Source organism: Buteo buteo, chromosome 25 (genome assembly GCF_964188355.1).
Source record: "Buteo buteo chromosome 25, bButBut1.hap1.1, whole genome shotgun sequence".
In the NCBI taxonomy this organism is placed as follows: domain Eukaryota; kingdom Metazoa; phylum Chordata; class Aves; order Accipitriformes; family Accipitridae; genus Buteo; species Buteo buteo.
In genome coordinates this window covers 2,479,912-2,501,832 of record NC_134195.1, presented here as the reverse complement: position 1 = coordinate 2,501,832, position 21,921 = coordinate 2,479,912, and the positions used below count along the sequence as shown (strand labels likewise).

Sequence of the window (21,921 nt, the reverse complement as noted above, 5' to 3'; positions counted from 1 at the left end):
ACATATAAATTTTGTTTCTATTAAATAATAGTAAAAGCAGTAGGTGAGTTCACTTTTTAAAGTGTCCTTTGTTTCATAATGAATCTGATGCAGCAAGGAATGATTTTTTTTTTTTTCCTTTATTTGGAATCACTTTTTCTTGCTTCACCTCTGCAAAAGCAGCATTACGGTTTATTCCTAAATTAGCTGTGTAAAATTTGATTTTCTTCCCTTCTCCCAGAAGTAAATCAAGCCACATAATTTAGAGGGAGGAGATAAAAGGGAAAGTTTAGGCATCTAGGTTTGGGTTTTGTTGTTGTTGTTTTTTGTTTTAGTGAGAGGGAAAGCATTCGAGTGACAAAATGAACAATTTTACTTCTCTCATCATTCTTGAAACACAGGTTTAAGGCAAAAATTTAAAATATCTTATTAAAAACAATTCACACAGTAACCTTCCAGCAAAAGCACCTCTCTTTTGACATGACTGCAAACAAGATTACTTTTACTTAAGCTAGGTCTTTTGAACGAAAGCTGTAGATCCGAGCCATTTAACGATGATGCTCTTGAATCTTGTGTGTGCATATTGATCAGCACAGAGATCATGTGGTTTTTTTCTTATAGTCTGAATACCATTTCATTTGCATTACAGATTCAGGCTAGAAGACCTACCTCTTTGCTCCATCATCAGCTAATTATATCCAGCTACCTTGCTTCCTTTTTGTGGGGTTGGGCAGAGTGCTTTTGAGAATACCTTTTCTTATGCAAACAGGAGCAGAATAATTAGCGGTACATTACAAAACAATCTGCTCTTCTTCCCTGGAAATCTGAGCAATCTCTTTTCTGCTTCCAAATTTTGATGGCCATACCAAAAAACTAGCATGTCTTTCACGGGGTTGTGGGGAATTACCCTTTTCTCTATGCGTGTGTTCACATGAACATGTGTGTGTTTTTTTAGTAGCTGTAAAATTCATACTTTTTGTAATATTCCCTGTCAATGCTATTTTAAGTTGAAAAGAATACTAATTGTTTCTCATGGGAGATTGTTTTTAGATACCAAGTCAGTAATATGCCTCTCGATTAGAATTTGTGTAAAACAGTGTTGCAATTTCCTTGGCTTGGCACTTCTCTATCACCCTACCTGCTTAATAAAAAGAAGAAAACAAACACAAAAGAGATTGCAACTATGATGGGAAAAGTTAGATGTAGCAGAATATAAAGAATAAATGGTAAATTACCTAGACTTAAGGTAAACTTTACCAGTCCCATCTCACAGTAGCACAGCTAGTTTTCCAAGGATCATTTTTCCACTCCTTTCATACAAGAGATCATGATGCTCTGGGTCAGCATAATTTTAACAGTTGGTGCTATTGTTTAAATAATCATATACAAAAGTCAGGAACATGAAGTGCTATTTCCTAAGCATACTTAAGTCATTTTGCTACCTAACCCATGGAGCTAATGCAATTCAACATGTTTTTAAAATGCATGTTTCTCCAAAACACAGGGCTGTCATTGCTGTAAAAACTGGCCTTAGACCAAGGCACGTAGATCAATTTAGAAGAGCTCTAACTAACTGGAAGTTTACTAGAATTGTAGAGGTTTAGCCACTGAAAAATATCCATTTTATAGAGGAAATCTGTGTTTTCTTTGATACTAAATCTGCTAAAGAAGTTTCAGTTGAATAGGCTGCCAAAGTCAGTTATAAATGAGTTAATAACTAAGCTTTCTTTTAATGAAGGCTCACAGAAGTAGGGTGGAAGCAGATCTACTTAATTTAAAGTGGTGTTGCACTTTTATTTTTTTTAATTGCTGACATATGCTTTAGTGCTCTTTACCTCTATTGTGTTTCCATTTTTAGATTGAAAAGTAATAATCCTCTCACTTGGAGAATGTTCCTTACAGCTGCATGTTATGAGACAAGTCTCAAATAATTCTTGGGAATCATTTCAGGTAGTGTGTATGGACTGATTGCACCCACTTACGGACTGATGCGTTCTCTTCTGCTCTTTGCAATAAACAAAAACTAAAGCTGGGACTCAAGAGGCATTTGTTTATTTCAAAAAGAAATAATATTGAATGGTTTTAACCATTTTCATAGAATCACAGAAGCATAGAACAGTTTGGGTTGGAAGGAACCTTTAAAGATCACCTAGTCCAACCCCCCTGCCATGGGTAAAGACATCTTTCACTAGATCAGGTTGCTCAAAGCCCCATCCAACCTGACCTTTACATAGTCACAACAGTGTCTGTATTTTTTAACAAAAGTAAGGGGTTTTAATATCCTTTCAGAAATTTAGATTAAAAAAAAAAAAAAGCTACTAAGATTAGACTAAGAAAATGCTCTCAAAGAGATACTTGTTTGTCTTAGGAACACATAAAACTATTAAATTCCAATTACATAGGTCAGTGCATCCTTGCTTAAGCCTAGAAATAGGAGAGTGGGCTTGTGTGTGCCATTGTGGACAGAACTCGCCCAGCAAATAAGTTTAGGCTGTTCCACAGCTGTGGCTGAAATTTCAGGACTGTGACCTAGAGGGGAAGGAGAAAGGTGATTTTCCAGTGGTTATGACTGAAGTAATTAGACATAGTCACTCCACCAACAGACCTGAATTTATTAAAACATTACAGTTAAATCACTACTTTTTTGGACGGTGATTAAAATTCCAGTCACTTGTTTTAAAAATTACTCTGTACATATTGAACTATTTTCATGAATTGTAGCACTCAGAGTTCATCTAAGTTTTTGCATCCTTTTTTGTAATTGGGTGTATATAATTCTGTTGTGGTGGTTCAGCTATTACGTTTGTATGTTTCTGATAAAGAATTTCTCCTTTCTACTTGCATAATATACTTAACTGGAGTATTTGGAGTATTTGAAATTACGCGTAGATTTCAATGAGGTAGTGGATAAAAGCTTTATTGCATATCCTTTGCAAAGAAAAACAGAATCAAGAGGAATTTATTAAAATATTCTTTCCTTGAAATGAGAGAGAAGTTTTACTTGTATAACTTCACAAGCTGCATTTTGCCCACACTGATCAGCAGCAAGTATACCGGCTTAGAAATCAGATTGCAATAACTAAATTTGCACCTGATTCTATTTGAACTGGAGACATCTTAGCCAAGGATTCTTTTTTTTTCCTTTCTCTTTACTGCTGTTCTTTTTTTAAATCTCTGCAGACAGTGGGTTTAGCACAGTAAATATAAAACAGCAGTTAAACTTACACCTGTGCAAAGGAGAAACTGCTAATACCTCCGCCATTGTCAATATACAACATAGGCACTGACCATGTTATACCGGCAACAAAAATCAAGTTGATATTTTAAACAAACTGATGCAATGTATGTGGTACAGGATCCACTCAGAAGTTCTCAAACACAATTTTACAAACAGACTCACCACCCCTGGATACTTCAAAGGCAACAGTTTAACCAGCGAGGTATTTTCAGGTCATTTCCACAGAGGAGAGCAAGAGCACAGCCAAGTAAATAAAGTTACAGAGAGCAAGGAGAAGCTTATTATTTAGAATGATAATTTAAATGGCCAAAGATATAAGCATTTTGAAAGCTAGTACCAATGCTAACTTTTTCAACTGCAGGAAAAACAACTATGAATTGATGGGCAAAAATGCAAGTAGCATGAACTTGTATTTGTATTTCCTTTAATGGAAATACTTTGTTTGAAGTTGTTCAATGCATAAAGAGGCATTCAAAGGAAATGAGTTGAAATAATTGGTTCAGTACTCATGGTGGCCAAGACTCCCATTTGCACATCACATAGCTTGTTCGATTTAAGATGCATATAAACATACACACCTGTCTGTACGCTCTTTTTCATCTACATTTATTTTAACATACCTGCATACAGTAATGGCAGATAGTTCCAAAGTTGGGTATGAATGTCACACAGCAACTTTCCAATCAAGGAAAGAGAAAAGAAAATACTTACGAAAGAAAATATAAAATGTGAATGAAAGACTGTAAAGAATACATTTTCCAGAGACTTTTAAATGGACCTTCCAATGTCCTGTGTGAGGATTAAAAAAAAGAAAAAAAAAAGAAAAAAAAAAGGGGGGGGTCAGAAGACCCGTTGCAATGCAGAAGAAAAAGTGGTTGCACAAATACTAACTAAAGGAAAAAAAAAAGTAAGAGAGGTGAAACAGTCAACCATGTAGAGCGGATGTTTACTACAGATTAGCAACAACAAAAAAGAGTAACAATTCTTGCAAAGATAAGGACCTTGTTCCACAGAAAGAAAAAACTCCAAGGGAAAAAGTAAACAGCTGGGCCTGAGGTAAAATATTAACATCGGTGTTTATAAACTTATGTGAATGATTAAAAACCTCACCCACAGCTTGCCCCTCCGTTAGATTCAAGCTGAACACATGACTGCATACTCACTGCGGAGCAAGAGCTAGAGCCTTCACCGTCTGTAGGAGTAGCTAGCACCTAGATCTCATTGCACTTTGCTATATTTACTGAAAAACCAAAGCATTAATGTAAAAGTTTTTGCTTTATTTTGTTTCATTTCAAGCCTAATTCGGGTGTCCCTGTAGCATTTCCATTATAATCTAGCAGAATGAGGGACACGAATTACTTTGTACCTGCAGAGGCAAAAAGACCAAGAGAAAGAAGTGACCCTGATTTAGCCCAAAACACAGAAAGCAGCTCAGAAAGGGCTACAGCCTTTAGCCACAGAAGCAGACCAGGTTTCATTTACTATTCAAGCAAGTGTCCCACGAGACCTAGATACATCCTATTAGAGAAACTAAAGCAATTCTCAAGTATATGTTGCATTACCGTTAAGCCAAAAAATAAAAACTGAAATGCATCCAAGACATTACGCAATTCACCTTATCCACAAACATGCTATCTATCAAAAGTATTTGTAATCTATGGACTTGCATTTTAATGAGTTTTATGTCCCAAGATTCTATTTCCAAGGCAACTTAGTAATAAGCAAAAAAGTCCCCTTCACAGACACACTGTGAATGTCTTCAGTGGCATTACAGCAAAGCCACTCGTAAGCCCAACTGCAAGAACAAACAAATTGTACATAAATCAAGTATCAAAATATTAGCTCTGTTCCTTGTTCACAGAACCCATAACACCACTATTTGGTACAGCACAGAAAATTAACAGTGCTGCAGGAAAATACTAGGATAAAAGAATTGAAGTCCAAAGTGAAATGAAAATGCCGAACAGTCAAATTGCCCAAGAATAATAAAATACAACAGAGGATATAGTCACAGTCCACAGTAACGCAGCTGTCCTACTATTTCAGGCAAACAAAACAGACTTCTAATAGACATGAGCATGAATAAATAGAAGAAAATAGAATGAGGAACGGCTGCTCTTACTAAGCTCCATTGCACGGTGGATGTAATGAGCGCTGAAGATTCTTGTGGCTATGCAAACTCAACAATCTTAAGACGTGAACAATCTGCTGTTGGACTCGATGAGATTTTGTTCATCTACTGTAGTCACCAGTTTTCCCCCCTCACTTCAGAGGGGCAAAATGTAAACCCTACTTATGGTTTCCTAGGTAGGCTGATTCTTGCATAACACTATTATGAGCCATTTTCTGCCTCTGGATAAGAAGGAAGAGCTTGGAAAGTCAAAAAAATAAACTCCCAGAAAAGAATTGTAGCTTAAACACCATCATCTCAAATAGAGCATGAACAGCCAACTTCATGAACAAAATAATCTTATTTCCAAGTGCTACCACCACCACCCCATAGAAAACACAGTCACTACCACAGACTCACATTTAGTTTAGCTTGTGTGGCAAGAACAAATCATAATTAATGGTTAATTATGAGTACAACAAGATTCAATGAGCTCTTGCCAAGCAAAGCAGTACATTGCTTCATTCCTCTGTGTCTCTTGATCTGATGTAGGGAGGGATTCAAAGGAAGAGGGAACAGTCATAAAGCGCAGCTTCAGCCCAGAGAGCTAAATCTCCTTTATGCTGAAGGAGGCAGGGCAGCTCTGCAAAGCCACTGATCCTCTCCCTCTCTATGTATTGGAGGGCAGGCAGGGCAGAAACTCCAGCAAGTTTGCTGCTGCACACCTGCAAGAGCTTTACAGGCAGGAAAACAAACTCAGCAGCTTATCAGACACCTGCCACACAGCCTGATCAGTGAGCAAAGGCACTACCTTCCTTTACCCATTAACAGCCAGCTGTGGTCCCAGCATCAAGATGAACCAAGCTCAGCAACCAACCCTTGCATGGCACAAACACAGGCCTGTATCACCTACCTGGCACGGGTTATCCACGGGCAAAGACACTGCGTTGTGTGAACATGGCTGTGCTGCTTTTAGAGACGGCTTTACACCTAAAAGCAGGTTCCTTTGCAGAAGGCACGCAGTGATACCAAGCCAAAAACCCTGTCCAGAATTTGATGCTACGCACGCCTGAGCCCACCGCCGAGGCTGCGGGAGAACGTACTACCGTGGTGCTCACTCCACCACTTCGGTCAACACTAAGGTGTCAGCCTGGGCTTCAGTATCACACCAGACAGCAGAGCCAGTGGCAGCTGAGGCTGAGGACTGCAAGACCACAGCAACCACCAGCGCATCCATGCTGCACTCCCCAGTTCTCCTCAGTGAGAGCTGCGTTAGCTCAGAGAGCTCTAGAGCAGCCTTTGAGCCCTGTCCTAGCTGTGAGCACTGGGGAGCACAGAGTGAGTACCCACAGCTCCCTTAGCACTGACTACAGGAGACTACATGTTCCTCTACCAGGCTCACTAGCACTTATTTATTTTGACCCATTAATTCTTTTATCCTACCCTCAATTCCATCCCACTAACCTGGATCCTGGAAGATTAACTATAATTTAAAATTTCTATTATGCTTTTTTAAAAAAATAAATCTTCTTTTTGTAAATCCTTAAATAACAAGTCTTGATAGTCTGTATTTTGAGTTGCTCATAAAATATGAATTTCTCCTACGTGAGACCTCAGAAACTGTGAAAGCACAGCAGGCCAAACCATACATCTAAGCAACGTCTGTAAGAGGGAACACCACAATCTTACCTGACAGGTAAGCAAATTGTTTCTTTAACTGGTCCTGAATATCTGCAGCATAGAGGGGAATGATATCCTGATGCATGATTTCATCTGTGGAAGAAAAAAAAAAATTTGCATTGCAAAGTCATTTTATGTAAAATTTCACAGCAGACATCAAAAAAAGTCATCCCTAGAACACAAACACTCAGAAAACCATTCAAGTTTTGAAAAATACATGAAAATGTCTGCAGTGTTTCAAGTGTGTGCCAAGGGCAAACTTTTCTTTGAACAGCATACTGATAAAAGAGTAAAGAAATGTGGATTTGCTGATGCTCAGAAGCGGTACGGGATGACACTGATCCAAACACTATAGATCTAATATTCCTCAGGAATGATGTTAAACAGTGGGTTTTTTACATATCAAATTCATTTTTTATTAAAATCTTCTCAACTCACATGAAAAAGGGAAACCTAGGATCCCTCTAGCCTGTTGTCTAGTGTTCAAATACCCCAAGGCAACAGTGTTCAATAAGGTAGGTAGAACAGGCTTGAAAGTGCATCCTCACATTTAACACACACATTTGTACCTCAACTGGAAAAGCATTGCTTAATCTTTTATCTCAGCCCTTCCACTTCAGCTTGATGACAAACATACTGTTTTCCCAAGTCTTTGTTTTCTGCCACAGTGTTTGAGCAGAAGCGTTTCCCACAGCACATTTCTAGAGGTCAGGCAGAAACCTAAGTTTTGCTGACCTCAATAAAGACTGCATGACAGAGGCGCCTCATTCATTAAACTATGATCTCATTTTTTTACAAGGAAACAAAGTTTTACTCTTGCAATTCCTAAAAATTAATTATTCTATATTGTTAGCCTCATTGAAAAGTAGCGAAGGGATAACCTAGCATTTTCATTATTTGGTTTTGAACATTTCCTTTAATCTGACATTGCATAAAGTAGTTTTGTTTTCTAATGTACACTGAAATGCCATTAAGATAGACTCAAATCAGACACTCAGAACTGTGAATATGCACAGGAAAAGTAAGTAAAAAATCCCAAAGCCACGTAAGGATACGTGTCATCTGCCTTGAAGTACAAGCTGATCAAATAGAAGTAGAGCTCTGGCCCTCAAGGAAGGGACTTGCTATTACTGAGAACTTTCAAATGCTAGATCTGGAGTGGAGAGCCACTCACTTTTACAAGCGATTCTCATGTATGTAAAATTCTGAGAACTGCAATTATTTGAGAACAGCAAAATCCCCCAATTTCAGTTACTTCTTCCAGATAAGCAACAACTTATACTGGGAAACAGAACTTCTCTGTTCTCTTTCGGCCAGTCGGGTAGAGGAAGACCCATGACCACTTTCAAGGTCACACACTGATCACAGATATTTTTCTGCATCCGGTGAACTGCTCCTTGATCAGAAGACCTCTGCATTCCATGCTGTCAAATCCATAAGTGGGTACATTTAACTGCTAAGTCATATTTCATCCAGACCTTCAGTTATGTCATCATCTTAATGGTTTTAAGAGAAAACTGAACACAGATCTTTCAAAAGTCCAATCTCAGATGGCCAAGTCATTTCCAGAAGAGGGGACCCTGCCCTTCTAAAGGAAAAAGGATTTTAGATTTTATTTTTGCTGTGAGGGCTTTTTAATATAAGGAGCCCTCCTGCAGCAGTGTTTAAGAAACTGAAGTAAACACCCCTGATTCTGCAAACCAATGCCTGCAGTGGACCCATTTACTTGAATATAAACTATTATAGGGTCAGTGCTTAATTTTTTGGTGAGAGATGGGTAAAGAGAAAAGAATGTAATCACTTTGTAATATGTCATCCTGCCTACAGTCACAGGCAGAAATAATTTTCATTATTGCAGCCTAAGCATGTAATAAAATAGGAATGTTTTGCATACCTAAGTGAATATGTGACACGGAACATTCAAGCAGGCAAGACATTCATAAGGCATGGAAACTCTTTACGTTTCCCAGATATGTAATAATCACCATTTCCTCTTGTATCTGTGTGATCAAATCCCACTGCGGTCCTGACTTGTGCCATATGAAGATCCAAGTCTAGATCTGATTGCCCCAGTGTTCCCTCTGGTAGGAGCAGCAGCTTTTGCAACCAGCACAGGATAGCCCCACAACCTTGTTGTCCAATACTGTTTCACTGAAAAGACAGTATTTTCCTCCCCCTGGTTTTAACTCAAATTTAAGAGCCAGTCTGTTTGCAACTGGAGGAGCAGCACACCGTGTCTGTTTACAGACAGAAAACCTTCAGAAGCCCTTCCTGCTGCTCTCTCCTCCACCAAAGCACATCTCATCTTGCTCTTGCTGGTCTAGTTTCATGACACACTTCTGGAAGCCGAATAAGCATTGAGATCAGAGCTGATTTTTCAATAAGTTAAAACAACTGAGATAACAAATAGCAGTAAAAAAACAAAGCAAGAAAATGCAACTCTTGGAACTGCTGAACAGTTCATATCCTGCAGCTTGACTGGATGTGCTTGAACCCCATATCAGTGCTCACAGATTTAGCCAGAAATCCCTCTCCAGTACCCTGTTTCCTTTCAGAGGAGATGCAATTGTAAAAACTCATCACTCTGCATGATTTCCCTCATATTTAGCATCCCATTTAGCAACATTTAGAAAAGAGAGTTCATCACAGTTTGTTTGGGATTTAATCTTATTTCACTTTAAGTTTGTCCATCACTACTTGAATATGCTATTTCCTTAACAGGGTAAGGTAACAAAATGCACGCGTGCTAAATAGACTGCGAAGGGCACAGGCTCCTTAAGCTCATGGACTGTGTGGAAAATAATTTCTTGGAAATATTCTTTAAATAGAGAACCTGCCACCTGGTACATTCTTTAGGGACAACTTCCTTTTTAGTAAGCTAATTAAGTGCACATTAAAATACAGAATTACTGAAAATCTGTTCACTGTTTTCTAAGGAATTTTTATAGGCTCGAACTCTACTTCCACTTACATGGATTAAGATTGACACAGCCCATGATTTTCCCTGTTCTACCTTAACTGCTTTACATAGCATTTTCAAAACAAAGACCTAAGAGTTTGTCTGTTTTACTGTATCCAACATCCATAGCTGAAAAAAGATGCTTATATCAAAACATGCTAGAACATCCAGTCCTTCTTGAAGAGCTCATTTAAAGAGTTTTCCAGAGTAGCTTGCTTAAAATAAAGCCCTTGGGATTTTTAGTGCACCTGGTATTGTAGGTGCTAATAAACAGTAAAATAAGGTTCTGTGAAGTTATTACTGCTTTTTTATTATTATTATTTTTTAAAGCTGAACACATGTAATAACTGGGAATGCACAAAGATTTTTTTCTACGCCAACAACTGGAGGTTCTTTAAAAACCCCCACATTATCTAGCATTTAAAGTACAAATATAAGAGACGACAGAAGTGTCATCTTACTAACATAAGGAATCAGTTCTTATTTAAAAAAGCCTTTCTCTCTAAAAATGTGAACCACAATCTTATGGATATATCATCTTCTAATTCAATTTTAAATCTTGCTTTGATAAGTCCTGCCTCTATGATGGCTTAGAGGGGCCCAACCCCGTCCCACCAAAGGCACCTGACTGCATTTCAAACGAAGCAGGATGACAGGTTGAAGCACAAGGGCACAAAGATAACTTGTGCTTGAATTACCTGGTGCCAGTAAGCCCTGAAGAAACCCGGATCTGAGAAAACGATCAATGTCACTCAAGTCAAGATTTTCATTCATTGGTAAAAGGCTCCTCTTTCTTTTCCAATCAAAATTAAACTCTTCATCATTCAGAGTTCGCCTGACATGCAGAAGCAAAACCACTTTCACAGAAGACAACACTGGAGGGGAGTCTGAACAGACTGTACGTACGTTACGTGGAAGGAAGTCTCCACGCATGACTCATGAGCCTCTTGTAATGGGTTTAATCCAATTCCCACTGAGCCAGCTGAAATTACACCCTTTGAGTAGCTCTGCACGAAATTCTATGGCCATTACTTTATACCAACTGGAAAGCCAACCTGTTTGTACACATATGGACACAATTATGCCTTTCAGCACAGATCCCAGTAGCACACCATAAAGTAAACTACAAATACATTTTCCTCCTCCTCTTTCTTGCTGAGTCAGCAAGATTTTCCTGAAAATATGTCTACATCTTCTCTATGCAATTCATCCTTTAAATTGAAGAAATAATGTCTTTCTTGACCAGTTTTGTTTTGCTTCTCCTCTGGAACAGCCTAACCACTCAAGAGTTGAATGCCTTTTATGAAGGGGGTCTTCATTTGAAAAATCTCTTCATTAAAGCACCCTCCCATCTGGTAATTATAAATGTACGATAATGACTTTCAGAGCAGTCCCTTCATCTCTCTCAGCCCGAAGGCAAACCTTTCATTTCCTCATTCTTCCCTCTTTATCTTCGCCCCCCGACCACCATCACTAACAGTCAGCTCCTTTGTGTACCCCCCAAAGGAGGAAGGGCCAGAGCAGCAGAGCTGGCGAAGATAGCGCTCTTCCGCACTAAGCCACGTGAAACTAATGAGCTAGTCAAGACGCCAACAGAGCTCTCCAGCTCTAAAACTGAATTTTAAAAATCGCCACTGAATAGAGATGATGCCTGCAAGCTCTGTGCTAGGTGTGCTCTGGCACAACAGCTGCAGACCGAGCTCCTCGAGTCCACGTGCTATTTGTAGCCACGCTGGGCTGATGACATGATTTCATGCACGTGTTGGTAAACTGAGTATTAAAACCTCACAGGTTCGAAATATCCTCAGGAAGAGTTAATTTCTATTTTATTTGACTGCACTGCAATCAAAACAAGGGGCCAGGAAAAGCGAGTGATTAAACTTCTGGAATTTTCATACAAAAGGCAGATCTTTGCTGAAGTCTAATTAGGAAGGAAATTATCACCTGGGTAGAACAGTGCTCTCTCAACTTGTTCATTTCTGGTGAGCTAAAATATCCCAAGCAAGCAGGAAACACAGATTTTTCATCTCTACCAGCATGCCAATTGCTAGCACAAATAGAAATTATGCAACCTAGCGCTCCAAACAGCTTTGTATGGCACTGGGTGTCCAAAAAATATTTTAAATGATACAAGTATGTAGGAATTTTACTTGTAAAAGCTTAACAGCCTACAGTCAAGCTACATCTCCCATTTCCTCTCCTAGTCAGAAAAGACAGTTTCCTTTCAAGAGCCCTGGTGCATAAAAGAGATGTTCAATTTGAGATACTTTTTCTTTTCAGTGAATCATGCTTTATATAAGTAGTTCTTCTGCGGCATTACTAACATCAGTTCATTTTCTAGGACTGCATAGCCTATTGCCACAATATGCACAGAACAGCAGGCCTATGTAGCCCATTGCTACAATAGGCTAGGCTGGAAACGCATACATTTTCAAGGTTAAGTAAGGAGCTAGCTGAGTCAAGACTTGAAAGTGGTACTGCCAAAGAAAATCTAAAATCTTAGGAGTGATGTTCCCTCTACAAGCCCATGCACAGTGAACAGAGGCATTTATTGAGTAGTGTTTTCAATGACTCATGCATCAGAAGCTCTGACCATTTGGATCTTTCACAGAGTCCATGGTATTTCTGCAGCACTTTTCATAATCCATTAAGTTTTGGTAATATTGAAATGATTCCATTGAAATGAAACTTGATAACTCTGCTCATTTAATCATATCTGAAGAACACTGCAACTACTTAGAAGAGACATAAATTAATCCCAAAATGCTGCAATTCCATTATTTAAATACAAGGGATGGGAACTTGTCATGTGTGAAATAACAGAAAAACAAAAAAAGTTTGTATTATATAGATGCCTCCTGAACCACCTGCTTTACCCAAGTAATTCCTGCTTCCTGTAATCACAATTAAAGAGAAGAAAAAAAAGTCCATCTTTTCTTCTTTGAGATCACAGACTTGGAGCTTTGGCACAGGACTATCGACAAAACTACAAGGATGATGGTTTGGTTTCATATAGGGAGATTAATCACTGATCCTTCCTTTAAAAAAACTTTTGAGGTGTACAGCAAATACAGTGCTGCTGGGCTGGCACAAGATGACAAGAAGTGTAACAGTCCCTATTTTCTTGACTCAAATTATGAAATAGCTGCTCAAAAGCATACTTTGACAGCCAACCAAGATTTTTGTTTCTTTCAAACTCTTCTAAAATTTTTGGATTTGTCCACTTATTACACATGGCAAAGGATGTATTTGTCTTTGTTCTCTTCCTTCTTCCACCTCCACTTTTGCAAAAGGCAATAAAGTTCAGACTTAGTTTGCCTAAATGATATCACCTCAAAGCACAAACGTCGGAGGAAATATAATCCTCTCGCTTCCCTGTAGAGTAGCTATACTCACAGGGTACTACGAGTGCCAAAACCTACATCATCTTCCTCTTCTGCTTCATCAGTCACACCTTCTTGACACACATACTCTGTAGTCCCACAGCTTCTCAGGGTTCAGCATTAAGTTTGAATATGGCTTACAAGAGTAATCAAGTACTAGCTGTTCTGTAACTAGAAGAAAACTATGTAGTAATTAGGAAGGCAATCTAGGGATCAACACAAGACCTAGTATTTCTTGAAGAAAATCTACACCAAGACAAATCATATTAGGAGCTATGCGAAAACAGAAGGGGGGGGGGGAGGATGTTGCAATTGTTGCAAGAAATCTGAAAGTGTTACCAGTTATAGCATCTAATCTGTTTTGCCACACTTTTGCTCCACACAGTGTTAAAGTGCGCCTAATCTGTTTTGGTGAGAAAGAGATGTTCTTTGTGCTATTTCAAGTCATGATAATTACTCCCTTACCAAACTGAGAAGGAAGGGGACCTTTGAATCATGCCACACAGCCATATTATAGCATAAGTTTTTTTCAGCTGCAAAGAGGACTTGGAGATAAAGGGCAGCAACACTGTCACGTGGACTTACCATCTAAAAGCAAAAATTCACCTGGTGCATATGGGCATACTACTGCTATTACAACAATAATATTCCTCTAATTCTCTTTCTAGGATATCCTGAAGAAAGCCAAAGCAATTCTATTTGCCTGCTGGTAAACCATTTTCTGTTCTTGCAGGACAGTTTCAGACTGCTAGGAACCAAAACAGGGTTAACAAATATTACCAAAACTGCAGCATCATTAACTCCTTAATACTACAAATCATGCTGGGTATGTAGTAAAAAACTATTTCTGAAGTTAGTCACCAAGAAGAAGCAGATTTTGCAAAAAGCAAAGATTTAAAAAAAAATTTTTTTTTTTAAGCAGAGAAATATTAGATACAGCCAGAGCAGCAGAGAATATTCTCCTAGCAAGCACTCCAGTGATAAGGCGGCGATTGACCCAGATGTGTCTCACTCAGTACTTTAGCAAGCAAGCCTCCACGGAGTAACAAAAGTGTTAGATTTTGCCAACTGCATTTAATAAGATTTAATGCTCTGAGAAAATTATTATGGGAATTTTGCATTCTGAGTACTAAAGCATTGCAGAAAGGGAAGTCTTACAAAAACAGAAAATAGAAAGATCAACTCTGAATAGAAGAACTATATGCAAATTATAGGACTCATCTTCAGTGTGACTTAAAAACTGATGATGCAATCACACAGCTTAAACATGTATTCTAAAGTGGACATCCTTTTCAGGCAAACAAACCAAAGATTCTTCTCCACTGAAGCCACCTGCTTTCAATCCTCCCTCTGCAGAAAAACACCTATCTCAAAGCATGCCCCAAAGCTTTGACTGAAAAGTCAACACGCACAGGACCAGCTGCATGAGTACTTGGCAATTCCACTAAACAGAATGCTATTTTTGTGTGGTATTTTGGAAGCAAGATAGGATTTTAAACAATGCATGATTTTACTCTTGATCTAAAAATTAAAATCACTTTTATAAAACAGCAAAGTGGTAAAATCTAATTGCTTATTGTACACATCTATTCTGGAGAGAAATTATACTTCCTTTACTCAAGGAGGATTACCAATACGCACAGCTACAGTACGAGCCTGCACAGTACAGTGCTTGAAACACTAGGCTGCGGTGCTAACAATTGCGAGGTTGTCACAGAATGGTTTGGGTTGGAAGGGACCTTCGAAGACCATCTAGTTCCAGCCCCCCTGCCATGGGCAGGGACACCTTCCACTAGACCAGGTTGCTCCAAGCCCCATCCAACCCGGCCTTGAACACTGCCAGGGATGGGGCATCCACAGCCTCTCTGGGCAACCTGTTCCACTGCCTCACCACCTTCATCGCAAAAAAAATTCTTCCTTATGTCCAATCTAAACCTACCCTCTTTCACTTTAAAACCAGTGCTACTTGTCCTGACACTGCAGGCCCTGGTAGAAAGTCTTTCTTGAATTTTGTCATTTCAACAATATGGAGAATAGCTAGAATCACTTCTAGGGAACAATGTATTTTAAGGTACTCTGACACAAGCACACTATTCCATAGAACTGTACATCTATAAACTAATGTTTTGAAAGAGGATGTGAAGCACTTCATGGTGTGAGAGAGGAGGAAGAGCTAAGTGTTCACTAAGTGGCTTAGATGGAGCTGAGTACTAGTTTTCAGCTAAGACACATTTACTTGCAGCTGTTTGTAAACTTCCCAGTTCTTGGGACTCTTGACTACAGATGACTTACAAAGAAGAGGCTGCCGAGTTCATAACCAAGGGCTGCCCCCCTTTACCACACGGACAACAGAGTTGTTAATGAAGCAGCTCTTGAAGTACTGTGGCTTACTGCCCAATACCATTAAAAAGATGAAACCCGTCACATGGGTCTCTAAAGCACTGCTAGTATTAGCTGCTTCAGGTAATGCAGAGGCAGGACATGGTTCAGCATCTCTCCCGGGCAGCTAAAGAGTCCTTTAATGCAACACAGTCAGGTCTGCTGCTCGCATCCAGCGTTTTGCAGGCAGTATGCTAGAGGTTTGGCAGGAGCCTCCCCTCCTTTGCTTTACAGACCCCCGTTTTCACCCCTTTTAGGTCTCAAATTAAGCATCCGTTCATTATCCAATCTGAACATTTGGCACATGGCTGTAATGACTAATCAAGTTCTGCTAAATAAAGCTCTGGCCTTGTAAGCAAAAAGTTATTTTTGATGGAAACTGACTGTGCAAAACAAATCAAAGAAGATATAATTTATTGGATTTATTTCAGTGTTTCACCTGAAAAAACCCCATTAGATTCTGTTTCCATAAGTGCAACAGTCTAACTGATGTTACTTCTATTTTGAGAGGTGGTTTTGCTAGATTTTAAGTCCAAAGATTGACATCTTTCTGTTTAAAATCTGCCCTTTTGGGCATACAGGGAAATTACTTAAGCTTTCTGGAACAAAAGAAATCCCCTATTTTGTGTGTGCCAAGTACAAAGTAGATGCATATTTAAAAAGTTACAACTTGCTGTTTGTTACGAGAAGCCATGGTCCATAAATTGTCTGAAATGAAACACAAAATCCTTGCTTAAAACTTAAAACCAACAAAACCCTGTCATGTTCAAACTGAGAAGTGAATAGATACATCACTTATTCTGAATTAGATGACCTCTACAATTTCTCTCACCTAACTGAGCATAAAAACAGAAAACAAGACTAAGTACAGTGGAGCTGAACTTTGCTACAATTCCACAGGCTCTGTGGAATGAAGGTTTATAAAAGCCAGGGTCTTTAAAAAGCACTGTAAGTGATTGCTCCTCCATCTTCAAAGGCTTTGTGTCTTCTGTACAAAACAGAAATGCAGTAGTGCTGCATTTTGAAGAGAAAAGACATATAAATGAAAAAAAGTTCTGAATATCTGATGCTTAGAGAAGTGCCTGAGACACAGCAGCTATAAAAGCATTTGAGGAAACAAACATATAAGGCTCCCTTCATTTCAAGGTAACACAGTAATGATGAGATGCAGAATCTCTCACACATCATGTGCAGTGAAGAAGCTAAAGAACAAACTTTGACCTTGAACTTCCCTGGTGGTGGGTATTCTCATCTGAAGTTTCATTTGACCTCACTGGACAGTCTGCTCCTCTGAGACTGAAGGCAGGTTAAAATAAACAAACAAAAAGCCAAATGAACAAAAACAAAAGTCACATCAGTGCTTTTAAGATGGGGATTTACTTTTAAAAACCTGTCCCTAGGTCTCAGTAAGTACCAGGTTTCAACGACACCACTAAGCTGCTCTATAGATGTTTGGAGTGTTTAGTTTTTAAAGGACACTAATACTTATTAGAAAGGAGTGAATGTTTTTACTGCAACTTTGCACAGCAAAGGCATGAGAGGCAACAGTCAGATGCTGCAGCACGGGAAATTCCAGCTGAATGCAAGAGAAAAAATTCACCATGAGATGAGCCAAGCACTGGAACAGGCTGCCCAGCAAGGCTGAGTGATCTCCACCTTGGACAAGTTTCTGAGAAACCTGCTTTAACTTTAAAGTTAATCTTGCTTGGAGCAAGAGGCAGGACTAGGCAGCATCCAGGGGTCCCTTCCAGCCTAAGTTTTCCTGTAATGCTGAAGGAATTCCCTGGTGAGAAGTCCTGAAGCCCACCTCACAATCCTGGAAAGAAAAGAGAAGTTTCCAACATAGATGTCATGGCCTTACAACAAATAAACACATACAAACTAAATTCTGTACTAAATTCAGTATATTGATTTTAAAAATGAATACAGAATAGGGTAAAATCTAGTTATGTTGATACACTTGGTGAATCTCAGGCTAATAAAATCTGTCTGCAACCATATATTACAAAGTATATCTATTTTCTGGAAAATAAAATTAAAACAAAAAAAGAAAACTAAGGAAATAGCTTTTCCAAAGGAAAGAGGAAATATCCCAGAGTCACGATGAAGTAGTTCTGCTTTCTAAAAAAATCCAGCCAATAATTTATTTCATAAGAACTGTTCACAACCCTCCATAAGGGTCCCGTGTCCACAACTAATAGCTCTGCAGGATGCAAAACTATCACTTAGTAGCAGATCCCTTCCTGCTGCAGGACTACAGCTCTGAGAAGATCACATCATACCTGTCTCATAGGCAAACAAGCATGGTACTGACTCGCCTTGCTTTCCTCCTTTCAGATAAAGCTTTGGCATGTTCTTAACACCAAGATGGAGAAAATTATGGTGATTCACCTGCTGCACCATTCATTCCCCAACATGCGACTCCCAAGTGCTGCGCCTGGCTCCAGTGGCTGAAGGGAGTCCACCTTCATTGCAAATAAGGCTGACAAAGCCAGATTTTAAGAACACTCCCCTCAATTACATTCACACACATTAGACCTCTGCCAGGGCTCCACTCATCCTCTTTCCACATTTCCCCTACCTACAAAGAAAACTAGGAGAACCTCCACAAGATCCTGCTCCTTGGAGACAGCCTGCAAACTCCTGGGGAGCCACAGCCGGGCAGCCCCGGCTCCACACCCCGCTACCGAAACACTCCAATTGTGTCTGAAACTTTTTAGTCCTGCGATGTACTTACGAGACAGGAGGTGCTTTCATCCCCATTTGGGCACTGAAAACCAGAACCAGCACTGCTCACAACTACCTGCACATTCTTGAAGCAGAAGAGAGACTCGAGTCCTGTGCCTATATCCCAAACCCCTCCTCTCTTTTCAGTTTGTCCATCCTTTTTGCCATCTCCTTACCCTCAATCCCAGCCATCGACTGACAAAGGAATTCCCCAAGATGACATTGTTTTCCTTGGAAATTTTCATAGGGTTGAGAATGGAAAGATAGGTATCTGAGACCTCTGCTTCACTTTAATTTTCTCCCCTCTGCTGACTGCAGGCACAAAAAATTCCTTCTCTGAGTGCTGTACGGGGTAAGAACAGTGCCGGGGAAAGGGACAACCCTCCTGCCCACTTTGAACACAGAATCTTTCAACAGTTCTCCCAGAAGGAGCTATCTCTGGAACACTGAACATGCCCACAAGAAGTGGTGGCAGTCAACAGATGACAAATCAAGCCTTGGCAGTTGCTAACAAAAGCAGCCCTGCTCACTTATTTCTCAATAATCAAATACAAATTAACCCCCCGTATTTTAAACTTGGCAACTTACACAAATAGTCCTGGCATGGCTACATATGCATCGCCATGATTTGACACAAAACACTCCCTGGTTCTGCAGTTTAAAACAGATATTCGCTCTCTTGTACAATCATCAGCCATTTCCTAAACCCACCCCTCCCCTCTCAGCACAAATGAGGATGCACATAAAGACCAAAAGTTACTCAGACTGATTAATCCCTCCACCTTTTCCATCTGGCTAGCCTCACCTTTCTTAAATTTTTCATTCATTCCTCCTAAGCAGCATGCCTTTTGGTTTTACCCCTAGTAGCATGAAGCACTACAGAGAAGCAGAGCACTCAGACTCACATGTTGATAATTTAATTAGTAATACTAATTAAAGATTAGTAAGAAGATCCACTCTTTACATACCTGTTTCATTTAAATTTGAGATTTCAAAAGCAACAACACTGGAAGGTTAAGACACCAGTTCACAGACTCAGTGCTCTTTCTCTGGTCCTCCCCTGCAATAGTCACGCATACCAAAAGCGGAGAACAGAACTGGAAATGTGAATTCAAGCACTAGAATAAGGAAGCAATTTTTGCTTGTCCCTATTCCACAAAACATGCTTTCAGTTTTGCAATGGACTGTAGCTGCACTATTAACAGCAAATAATATGTCCACTATTTCATTATATCTTAACAGAAACAACATTCCTATAGAAAGCTCTGACTGAAGGAACTTAAGAAATAATGCATTTTAGATTAACCCTCCTATACTAACAACTAGGGGATGCCAAATTGTATCCTGCGAAAGAAACTATGCTTTTTCCCTACCTCAGATAGGGATCAGGAGAAATTGTGTATCTGATATTTACATAAAAAGCAATTAATTGAAAATTAAAACTCAATGTAATTCAGGAACAGCAGGATGGCTCTCTGAAACAGCAAATTCTCCTTGTGAGCTTTAGCAGTGGTTCTGATCGCCATAATCACTGCGTGAGTGAATCCTGAACAAAGTACCTTCCGTGTAAAATACAGGAAGAGTGGATACATCTGATGTACCGAGAAATATATCCACAAATAAAAGGATACACTGCAAATTTATGCAAGGACAGAACACATACACCCATAACAGTAAACTACATTTATGTATGAATGTACACAAAAAGAGTACAACTTCTGCCTTTGTACTAAAACACATCCCATTTCCCTCAGTAGGATAAAGTTATCTGACAGAGTTCCTGCCTGAACTGCAATCAAGTAACTAAGAAAATTTGAAAAACTAGACACACCTGTGCTTTTCTTCAGAAGCAGCCACAATTCAGCAATATCTTTGTAGAGCAAGGAGATCAGGCTTAAGGTCATGTTGCTTCTAATCGATTTAGTGCAATACAGTTCCGCAGACAGTGACCTATTTATCTGTGAGCCCGTCTTCAGTGCAAAATGAGAGCGCAAAACTCCATCTTTCAGTCAAAGCCAAGCCACCAGGGACACAATACCTTTCTTCAAATTACATGCAGAGCAACTGCGCCTGTCAGCAGGCTCAGAGGTCCTTCGAAGGGCTCACTGGTTGCTGGATACCACTTCTTGTCTTTCTGCATAAAGCACTGGCATGCCCTGAATGCAGGCTGTTTGCTTTAAATGTGAACACATGCACTGCTCAAACATTAGCAGAGTAAGAATGCATTAAAAAATTAATCCTAAGTGTGCCTTGTCAAGAACCTCCTTTTAAGAGCCCTAGTTTTAACAAATGATGATCTAGTAAATCCATCATCATCATCATCTTTTTCTATCACCCACCCCTACTCCACACAGGGAAATTAACTGCCCAAGGAGCAGATGTCCTCTTCCAATGTACCTTTGGTTAGAAAGTTGCCCAGAAATGCATCCAGCATTTCCTATTTGTGTGGGAATTCTCACCCACACATCTTTGGTGGAACCAAACTGGGGTGTTTTCCTTGGTGGTAAACCCATCAAGCACCTGTTCCCTATGAAGAGGCCTACCCAAAGCAGCAGGAACTGCCAAAAGGACATGTATTCTACTAATGGGACTTTGTAAGTTGAAATATGTACAAATCTTATGAATAAGACAATGGGAAATAAAGCAACAGATGATGAAATCAACTACAACCAAAGTATTCCATATGATCTTTCAGACATGAATGCTGAGCCACCTTGCTTTACTTAATCCTTTAAAGTAATTGTCCAGTGACAGACTACCTGTTAATTAATACACTTGAGATTAGTTACCAGCCATCCAGACTCACTAATACAAAGAGTGAACTAGTGAGTGGGAGTGACAGTAACCACCATACGAAAACAAACGGATTGTTTTTCTTCATGGTGTTCTAAGAGCCCTTTCCCAACAAGAGGGGTCAAGGAAAGAAGACAGTGAGGATAAAAAGCTTGGATTGATGGTTACATCTGTTCACAAAATCCCATTTGCAGATGGGGAAAATCTCCATTTCTGCTTCAGCACTCCTGGCCATCAACCAATCCCATAAAAACAAACCCAAACAAACCCAGGTCACCCACAGACCACACCAGAGGTTATTTTCTGAAGTGCCCCACATCTGTGTTCTCATCGCTCACCTGCCACAGGGCAGGAACTGTCGATAATCCCAAACCAGTCAGATGTATTGTAATAAATCTACCATCTATATAAGCAGCTCTATTCAGTGCATGGCATTAAAATGTGACCTGAAGAATATAATTGAGGTAATTTATTTTAAATTCTGCTTTTTCATTTTGGGGCCATTACATTTTGTACTATGTCAAAACACAAGAGTTTCCTAAGCAATATCAGATGTTCTTCATTAAAGGTAGATTTAAAAGAAACAACACTCCTTAGGAAGGTTCTACTTAACTGTTCTGTATTTTAGAAGGTCATTACTAGCATATTGGATTTTGAAGAGAGAGTTCAAAAT

General features: G+C 39.4%; 1 protein-coding gene across 6 annotated transcripts in view; it reads right to left on the bottom strand.

The window, feature by feature from the left end:
- MCF2L (MCF.2 cell line derived transforming sequence like) overlaps positions 1-21,921 on the bottom strand; it is a 125,182-nt gene that overhangs the window by 61,790 nt on the left and 41,471 nt on the right. For all 6 annotated transcript variants that reach the window (XM_075057581.1, XM_075057578.1, XM_075057574.1 and 3 more), the window contains exon 2: positions 7,017-7,100. In XM_075057581.1, the coding sequence (XP_074913682.1) occupies positions 7,017-7,100 (84 nt within the window). The remainder of the gene's footprint in view (positions 1-7,016; positions 7,101-21,921) is intronic.